The 10,512-nt window shown below is 42.9% G+C and overlaps 1 protein-coding gene across 1 annotated transcript in view; it reads left to right on the top strand.

The window, feature by feature from the left end:
- The first annotated feature begins 3,437 nt into the window (after positions 1 to 3,437).
- The window catches only part of FAM20C (FAM20C golgi associated secretory pathway kinase), a 148,499-nt gene continuing 141,424 nt past the window's right edge, over positions 3,438 to 10,512 (top strand). The window contains exon 1 of the mRNA XM_077274893.1: positions 3,438 to 4,599. Coding sequence (XP_077131008.1) covers positions 4,052 to 4,599 — 548 coding nt within the window. The 5' untranslated portion in view covers positions 3,438 to 4,051. The remainder of the gene's footprint in view (positions 4,600 to 10,512) is intronic.

Below are 10,512 nucleotides of genomic sequence, written 5' to 3'. Positions count from 1 at the left end.
CCAGCATTTAACACGCACTGCCTGGAAGTGCGTCACAAGTCCTGCCTATCAGTGCCCCTACCATGTGATCACGGGGCAACGATGGGTTGTCATGACAGCTGGGGGTCTGCAGAAAACCCCCATGCTTGTAACCACGATCCTCCTGTGAACGCCGGCTTGTGGTCGACGTTCATTGGAGATTGTAATTTCTGGTATACATAGCAGTAATGAAGCCCTGCTATGTGGAGCACAGGAGATTGGATGATCGCTGCTTCAATTCTCCTAAGGGGGCTATTAAATACAGTAAACAGTGAAAAAAAAATTAAAAAAATAATAAAATAAATAAAAAAATAAAAAAACCCACAAAATTCAAATCACCCCCTAAAAAATGAAACAATTATAAAAAAAATTAAAAAATTCACATATTTGGTATTGCTGCGTTCAGAATTCTCCAGTCTATCAAACTACATAGTAAATTAATCCGATAGGTAAACGGCGCAAGGAAAAAAAAATTAAATCGCCAGCGTTCCTTTTTTTTGATCGCCGCAACATTGTAATAAAATGCAATAACGGGCGATCAAAACATTGTATCTACCCCAAAATGATATCAATAAAACGTCAGCTCGGGGTGCAAAAAATAAGCTCTTGCCTAGCCCCAGATCATGAAAAATGAGACTGTTAAGAGTCTCTGAAAATGGCGACAAACGCAAAAAATAAATTTTTCAGAAAAATTTCTGCATTTTTGTTCAGCTCTTAAATAAAAAATAAACTATACATATTTGGTATCTGCGTACTCGTACTGACCTGGGGAATCATAATGGTAGGTCAGTTTTACCATATAGTGAACATGGTAAATAATAAAAAACACCATATTGACTTAAAAATAAAATAAAAATTATAGCTCAGCAGAAGGGAAGGAAAAAACGAAGATGAAAAATCGCCTGGGGTGAAGGGGTTAATACATTTATGATGAATGTCCTTTCTTTTTAGCCACAAGTGACAGATCACTTATTTTTTAGATAAAGTGAATGTGGTTCAGAACTCAGGATGTTTTTAGACAAAATTGTCACAGTAACTTTTGAAAAAGTCACAAAATCCGTCCAGTGGTGGAGGAGCGGAAACTGCAGGAATGGTTCCAGGCAGAAGAGTAACATTGTACGTTCTGCCAAATATATGACACCGTGCAGTTTAGTAAATGTGACGCAAAACCCGATGACTTCGAAAATAATTCTGATTTTTAAAACACTTTTTTTACTTTAAAAATCCCCCTGATAATACACGAGCTCCAGGGTGCGTTGGTTGTTGCCACTGCGAAGTCCAAGAAAGCTGAGAGTCTGTAACGTGGAAGAAATAGCGGAAGAAAGTATTGCAAAATGCGAGCTTATATCAGGTAACACATACTGGACTAGGGAAACAAATAGATTTAAGCTACGAAGAGAGAGAGAGAGAGAGAGAGAGAAAGAAAGAAAGAAAGAAAGAAAGAAAGAAAGAAAGAAAGAAAGAAAGAAAGAAAGAAAGAAAGAAAGAAAGAAAGAAAGAAAGAAAGAACTATGGACAGGTAGTTAGAAAGATAGACAGATAGATAGACAGACAGATAGATATATAGTAGATAGATAGATAATAGATAGAAAGATAAAAGATAGATAGATAGATAGATAGATAGATAGATAGATAGATAGATAGATAGTTAGATAGACAGATAGATGAGATAGATAGATAGATAGATAATAGATAGATAGATGATAGTTAGACAGATAATAGATAGACAGATAGATAGATAGATAGATAGATAGATAGATAGATAGATAGATAATAGGTAGATAGATAGATGATAGATAGATAGATGATGCCTCCTCCCCGGTCCTCAGTGATCTGTCTGTCTCATAGTGATTAGCTCTGAATCTCCTTCTTCTTCCTCCTCTTCTTCTTCCTCCTTCTTCCTCTCATTCTTCCTCCTCTTCTTCCTCCTCTCCTTCCTCTTCCTTCTTCCTCCTCTCCTTGTTCTTCCTCCTCTCCTTGTTCTTCCTCCTCTTCTTCCTCCTCCTCTTCTTCTTCCTCTCCTTCTTCCTCCTCTCCTTCCTCCTCCTCTTCCTTCTCTTTTTCCTCCTCTCCTTGTTCTTCCTCCTCTTCCTTCTCTTCTTCCTCCTCTCCTTCCTCCTCCTCTCCTTCTTCCTCATCTTCTTCCTCCTCTTCTTCCTCCTCTCCTTCCTCCTCCTCTTCCTCCTCTTCTTCCTCCTCTCCTTCCTCCTCTCCTTCCTCCTCTCCTTCCTCCTCCTCTCCTTCTTCCTCCTCTCCTTCCTCCTCCTCTCCTTCCTCCTCCTCTCCTTCTTCCTCCTCTCCTTCCTCCTCCTCTTCCTCCTCCTCTTCTTCCTCCTCTCCTTCCTCCTCTCCTTCCTCCTCCTCTCCTTCTTCCTCCTCTCCTTCCTCCTCCTCTCCTTCCTCCTCCTCTCCTTCTTCCTCCTCTTCTTCCTCCTCTTCTTCCTCCTCTCCTTCCTCCTCCTCTTCCTCCTCCTCTTCTTCCTCCTCACCTTCCTCCTCACCTTCCTCCTCCTCTCCTTCTTCCTCCTCTCCTTCCTCCTCTCCTTCTTCCTCCTCTCCTTCCTCCTCTCCTTCTTCCTCCTCTCCTTCCTCCTCTCCTTCTTCCTCCTCTCCTTCTTCCTCCTCTCCTTCCTCCTCTCCTTCTTCCTCACCTTCCTCCTCACCTTCCTCCTCTCCTTCTTCCTCCTCTCCTTCCTCCTCTCCTTCTTCCTCCTCTCCTTCCTCCTCTCCTTCTTCCTCACCTTCCTCCTCACCTTCCTCCTCCTCTCCTTCCTCCTCTTCTTCCTCCTCCCGGACCTCTGACTATCTGACGCCCTCTCCTGCCCTGAGTTGAGCTGCAGAGAAAAGAATAGATGTCACGGAAAATAAGACCCCATGTGGGAGCAGCGTGCCGTGCACTTGGGGTCCGGCTGTGTCCTGTTCCCCTCAGTGTGTCTGACTGCAGCCAATCTGCTCGGTGTGACGCGGGGAGGCTGCTCCACGGCGGCCGCCGATATAACACACCCACCGGAGGCTGGGGCTGCAGTCACCGGCGCTCCACCGGCAGCACTGACTGCTCCTCTCAGCTGAGCGCCGCTCCAGCCTGCACCTGCCACACACCGTCCCCGCTCCATTCTGCCCCCATTTTTTTCTCTCCCTCCTTTTCCTGGTTTCCAGGCTGACATGAACCAGGGAATCCAATGAGTGCCCCGGAGCCGGAGGGCAGCAGCAGCAGCAGCGCGGTCCGGGCTCTCGCCGCCTCCTTTGTGCCAGATTCTTCCAGCTGGGGCTGCAGACATGTTCCCAGGCAGCCGGGGCTCCTTGGATGGAGGATCACACAGACCTGATTGGTGACAGCACACAGGATCCTGCTGCCTGAAGCCCTCTGGATCTTTATTATTATTATTTGCTAGAACTTAACCCTTTACGCAAATGGTTCTGAAGAACCGGATGGTCCTGCCAAGGGGTCAAGTCGCCAACGATGGGAAGCGGAGCCGCGTCTCATCCAGCCAAACATTCCGGATTGTTCCATTCATCTCATAAAGCCACGCTTCCCCCTCGCTAATATCCTCCTTCGCCTTTTCCCTATACATTCCAAATCATCCCTTTAAAAAAAAAAAAAAAAATCCATAAATCCCCCCCCCAAAAAAAACCCCCCTCCTATCCCATTGCAATAACGCTGCACCGACACTCTTGAAATTTTTATTTTATGCTATTTTGTGCATCGCGAATAAAAAAAAAAATAACTTTTTAATTTATATCTAGATTATTATTAATATTATTAGAAAAGAAATTATTATTGTTGTAGAGATTAATCCAACTTTTTCTGTGAAAAAGCTTTTTTTTTCATTTATTGCTGGAAAAAATAAATCAAAATTTGCCAAAAAAAAAGTAAATAAATAATATCAAAAAATTGCGAAAAAAAATAATATAAAAAAAATTGCGGAGAAAAATAATCTAAAAAAAAATTGCGGAAAAAAATAATATATAAAAAATTGCGAAAAAAATTATATAAAAAAATAAAATAATTTGCCACTTAATAAAGAGAGGAAAGATGAAGATGATTTTAGTTCGTAAATTCAGGGTGTTGATATTGATGGTGTTCTTGATCGCTTGCACAATGCATATTATGATTGATCTACTACCAAAGCTGGAGAAGAGGGCGACCAGGAGCGATGGAGAGGTAGGATGCTCCTGTACTCACAACCTCAACGAGGACTGGGGGAAACAGAGACCCAAAAACACCGCCGAATCGGGGTGGCCTAACAAGCACACCCTGAGGATCCTACAAGACTTCAGCAGCGACCCCAGCTCTAATCTCACGTCCCACTCGCTGGAGAAAATCACTGGAATTATGGACAAAAATGACTCTTTTAAAAAACTGGAGCAGCAAGAAATGGGCAAAGACTTGAACAATAAACAGTTAATCCAAGATGGAAGTATAAAGAAGCCCCAGCCCGGACTTGGGTCCTCTCGCCTGGCCGCCCTGTTCCAGCATCCCCTATATAAAAGCACCATTCCTGACCTGACCGAGGATGATGTCTTGTTTAATGTGAACAGCGACATCAGGTTTAACCCCAAAGCTGCTGAAAACCAGGAATGGTGAGTTCTGAACTCTACGGGGACATTTATTATTATTATTATTATTATTACTGTAGTAGGAGTCTATTAAAACCCTGATCATTCCAAAGTAACTACCTGGAAGCTGAGGTATGGGGAGATGTTTGCCAAGGTTTTAACATTGGCGATTTTCTTACTCTACCGAACGCCAAAATTTGACAAAATTTGTAGTTCTAATATCCAAATGTCATAGTCCTAGAGGACTGGAAGCTGAGATAGGGGGAGATGTTTAGCAGGGTCTCCTCTTATGGTATCAGGAGCTAATTAAGACCAAGAAGATCCTAAGTAGGGTTCTCTGATCCTCAATAAACCCTCACATTCCCTATTTATAGGGGTCCGGAAGCTCAGATATGGGAAGATGTTTGCAAAAGTACTTCCGCAGTCTGGTCATTTTACCAAAAAGATCCATTGTTTTGTTTAGGTGGGAACATCATAAGTAACTAGTCACCTTCTCTGACCATGGGTTTCCTCAATAGACCCTTCACTTCTCCATTTAAAGTGGTTGGGAGCTGTGATATGGGGCGATGTTTGGAAAGATCCTTCCTCAATCTGATGATTTTACCCCCAAGGAAGGTCCATTGTTTTGTTAGTCAGGAGAGAGAACATCATAAGTAACTAGTCACCTTCTCTGACCATGGGTTTCCTCAATATAACCTCCAGTTCTCCATTTAAAGGGGTTGGGAGCTGAGATATGGGGCGATGTTTGGAAAGATCCTTCCTCAATCTGATGATTTTTACCTCCATTGTTTTGTTAGGAGAGAGAACATGATAAGTAACTAATCTGCTCAGACTTCAGGTCTCCCCAGTATCTACCTTCCCTTTCCCTGGAAGCTGAGATATGGGGAGATTTCTGCACTTAACCCTAATATGCCCTCATATCAATTTTGGAAGCTTTAATATGGTGAAGTTGTTATCAAATCTGGTTTTGTTATAGAACATCAGAGGTGACTGATCATCTGTTCTGACTTCAATTAACCCCCAAATACTCTCCCATCCCCCCCTACCATACCTTTTTAAAAAAGATGCTGAGATATGGGGAGATGCTTGGCGAGCAGGTGGCTACTTATTGCTCCTACAAAGGTGATCCTTTAGGATGAGGACCCTGCCGAATATACCTCCCACCCCTTTAATATCTCAGCTTTATCCCCCCATATGTATAATATGGGGGATGGGAGAGGAGATGGGATCTAGCTGCAGTCACAGGTGAATTCTTTTGTTTTGATGTTGTTGCAGATTGTATCTCCCAATGTTAAACATAAACATGGCTTGTATCAATATTGCTCCTGACACATTGTATCCACCTCTTATAATCCCCTCCCGTCACATCGAACAATTTACTGCGCACTTTGCATTTCGGGATTGTGTCTGTCTCATTCAGAAAAGGTAAGTAGGTCATGGTGCAGGGGGGCGAGCGCCGGCCCCGGAGCAGAACAGACACCGGATTAATAGAACCCAACGACTCTGCGGACAAGTCTCTGACCAATTGTGCAACTCATCGGTTAACTTTAACCTTTATCGTCCCGGTGGTAGAGTCCAGGTAAACACTCTGGTACTCAGACTGATAATATTTCAACATTGTGCCATTTTTTTTTTTACTTTTAACCCTTCACTGGCCCTTAAGAGATACAAAAGAGAAGCAATTCTAGCAACAAAACAAGTAATAATCCGACGGTCGGGTTTGCCGACTGTAGAACAACAGCTCCCTCTTCCAAGAAAACTGACACCGTATTGTCTGGAGTAGCTGCATTGTACTTTTTCTATGCAAGGACGAGATAATTGGGGGAATCTAAAGTCTTAATTAGAGTCGTGGGCAGATCCAGAACGTACAATAAACCATTTATCCCGCGACAGGTACTAGAAGATGGCACCGTCCCGGTCTGTTTGATGATGTCCCTCTTATCTAACGTTTCTATCCTGTCATATGGAGACCTTAATTCGATATTTACAGCTGCCACTTTTGCTGGAGCCTTTTTTTTCCCTCCCGCTTTGCTAATGGCTTTTAGATTATAGATGTATAGTAATTGAAAATAAAATTTCAGCTGTTAGCTCTTAATTGCTTTTACCTTCCCATGCCCCGAAGGTTAATTCAGTCACACGTTATTCTGGGTGCAGCCGTGAAAGAGAGATATTGTATTTCCCATCATGTCCAATATAAAAACCCAAGGTAGATAATAAAACCATAAAACCCAGGGTAGATATGCCATGGGGCCCCTGGAAAAATGGGGCCCAGATGAGTCTAGTTCCATCTCGCTTTATATAATGGATGGTGGAAATCTGTGCTGGTCACACTCTCCTCGTGTCCTGCAAGGGTTAGGAGTAACCCAAGGTTCCTGGAATTAGACATAGAGCAACCAAAGAACTATGGGTGTAATGGTGTGGCAACCAGGGGTGTAACTGAAAAAGGCTCAGTAGTTGCAATTTAGCAGAGGCCTAAGAGTTGCAAGACTAGGAATTCCCAAAAGGTTCCTTTCCTCCATACTAAAGAATATTACCTGTATTAGTTGGATTGCCCTTTTGGAGATTCTACATTGGAACCCACAAACTTCCAAATTAAGCCATTGGTGGTTACCACCTCCAAAAGAGGGGCCCGTTTTCATTCTAGCCATTTATCTCTATATAAAGTCTCCTGGAAAAGAAATAGACCTACAAAAGATTACTTCTATCTAGATTTGAGCAAAAAGATTAGCAGGACCCTGTTCTAGCAGACACAACGTTAGACAAGAGTCCTGTAAACCTCCTGACTACGTGCCGCCACCTCTTCTGATTAGTAGGACCTGGGGACATGTCATTCATTGTGTGTAATGACGTCAATGGGTCTACCAATAAGAAGAGTCGTCGGGAAAGTCAGAAGGTAGTAGAAGGTTCACAGTATTTTGGTCCAGCTGGCCACAGACTACTGGCGTGGCCACTAGCAAAGCCAAAGAAATGAGCCTGAGCATAAGTTGGTACACGGCAATATGTAAGAGCACATTCATACTGTGTCCATTTCACAGACAAAACTCAAGAATAGAACAAAATGAGCATATATCCTGCAGTAAGTAAATAGTAAGGGTACATGTAATAACATAGAGTACTTATTTTACAGTATTTGATCAAATAAGTGTAAAGCCATCCTACCGCATCAAGGTATACCCATCCCACCACAACGAGGTATAACCATCTCACTACGACAAGGGACAAGGTGTACCGATCCCACCACGACCAGGTGTACCGATCCCACGACGTCAGGGTATATTTATTCCACCAGGACAAGATGTAGCAATCCACCATGACGAGGTGTACCCATCCCACCTTGACGAGGTGTAACCATCTCACTAAGACAAGATGTAACGATCCCACCACAACAAGGTGTACCCATTCCATCATGACAAGGTGTACTTACGCCACCACAACAAAGTTTAACCATCTCACCACTACAAGGTGTACCCATCCAACCATGACAAGGTGTACCCATCCCACCACGACAAGGTGTATGCATCACACCATGACAAGGTATACCCATCCCACCACGAGGTATAACCATCTCACTACGACAAGGGACAAGTTGTACCAATCCCACCACGACAAGGTGTACCGATCCCACCACGACAGGGTATATTTATTCCACCAGGACAAGATGTAGCCATCCACCATGGCGAGGTGTACCCATCCCACCTCGACGAGCTGTAACCATCTCACTAAGACAAGATGTAACGATCCCACCACGACAAGGTGTACCCATTCCATCATGACAAGGTGTACCTACGCCACCACGACAAAGTGTAACCATCTCACCACTACAAGGTGTACCCATCCAACCATGACAAGGTGTACCCATCCCACCATGACAAGGTTTATAAATCTCACCATGACAAGATATACCCATCTCACCACGACAAAGTGTACCCATCCCACCGCGACAAGGTGCACCCATCTCACCACGACATAGTGTACCCAATGGGATAGTGCTATCCTGTCTCTAGTATTAAAACTTTACACTGCATGGCCACTAGCCCAGGGTCCTGTGAATTTTTGCTCAAGTCTACTGTACCCCTTTTTTAATGGGTGTTGGAAACCTGTGTGGGTCCCATAATGGTGTCAAAACTAGTATAATATTAGCCGATGGGAGGTAAACGAGAACTGCATCCTCCTGCCCATGGTAGCCAGGGCTTTAGTAGTGTTAACTGGCACCAGAAGCGGCCCCCTTTCTATAGGACCCCTAATCCCTGGGGTCCTGTTTGAAACCTTGCATAAGGCGAATGGTTAGCAGGAAGGTTACTAATTATTAATTTCATTGTAATCCAAAAAAAACAAGAAACTTTGGAAATCCAAAGAGGTGATGATAAAATAAGCTATAACTAGAGATGAGTGAGTCAATTAGCAGGACTCTGCTCCAGCAGCCACGTCAACAGTCCGTGGCCATCGGCCAGTAGATCTGCAAACCGACTCCTACGTACTGGCATCCCGAGCGAGGGCCTGTGATGATGTCATATGTGACATCACACCCCAACAATGAAATCACGCCGGGCTTACAAATCAGAAAAACGTAGCACATAGGATACGACCATGGACTAATGAAGTGGCCGCTGGGCCACCGTCTTGCAAATCGATTCTCTCATCTCTACCTGTAACCCAAAAATCCAAAGTTATGGGATCAAAATTGAAGGATAAATTGGAATTGCATGGTTGTCATGTTGATTTTTCAATATCTGTAGTTGTCAGGTATAAAGCTAGTCATCGATGTATCTTTTTTTTACTTAAAGGGATATAATGATTACATGATCCCAATCAACCAATACTCCAAAAAATGTTTATAACAGAAGTTGAACGTTTGTGGATTTTGATAATTTCTGGCCATTTCAGTACCTTTAAGGGTTAAATAGTTCCTTAAAGAGATACAAGAGTGTTGAAATAACGTTGGAAACAATTTTGGCTGCCAGACATTTCCTGATGTGAATTAACAGCTTCAACCTGTTTCTCTTTTTTCTTTTTTAACCCATATGCAAACAAAAACCTTTTAAGAGAAACCTTAATATACGTACACAAGAACTTCTAACAAAAAGCAGGAGGAAACATTATTAAAGGGGACATAACTTTGGAAGACCCTACGATTTCCTGACATCAAATCCTGAGCAGGTAGTCCTGCTTTTTGGGCCTTTAAAAGTCATCTGTAATCTATGGTAGAAACTTGGAGCAAGTATTTAATTTCACTGCACTGCCTCCGCAGGTACAATGAAGTATTACACCATTTTTATTGCAGTCATCAGACTGCCCCTGTAATGCCTAGATGTGTCGGATCATCAAGAGCTCTTTAGATGCTCTCTTTTTAGATTAATCGATAAAAATCTAATTTCTTTTAACTCTAAATTTCCTAACAGGGTGAACATTTGTAAATATGAATATTCTAGCAAAATAATTTCTAAATGTTCCATGAAATTGGAATCTAACATAATTAAATGTATATTGCATTGTTAAATGCTTTACTTATAGCTGTACTTTCACTGTTACATTGAGAGGTGACAGGCGCTGTGGATATGGTGTCCACCGGCCACTTACCAGATACTGTACACGTATGTCAGGTGCCAGTTATGTGCATGAGATTTTCCATCCAAAAGCCTAATGAAATATACACAAAAACATGTCTAAGTGGTTGTCTTGTAATGAAAGTCTGCAGATTCAGTGCAAGGATTCACTAAAAACTTTTGAATCTTTAAAGTGCTGTTAGGATTCTCTGGTGTCAGTGCTGAGATCAGACGGACACATGACCGAAAGTAAGTGATCTGCATACTTTCGGGCCACATTCCGACTAGACATGCGTGGCTTGGTTCAAATCGAGGCTGAGCACATCTAGTCGGCATGTGACCGCATGTATACAAAACGTATACTTGTGGTCATGTGTCCGCCCGATCTCGGCAG

This window comes from Ranitomeya variabilis, chromosome 7, assembly GCF_051348905.1.
Source record: "Ranitomeya variabilis isolate aRanVar5 chromosome 7, aRanVar5.hap1, whole genome shotgun sequence".
Classification (NCBI taxonomy): domain Eukaryota; kingdom Metazoa; phylum Chordata; class Amphibia; order Anura; family Dendrobatidae; genus Ranitomeya; species Ranitomeya variabilis.
The sequence above is the reverse complement of the archived record's forward strand: the minus strand, read 5'-3'. Positions and strand labels throughout refer to the sequence as shown.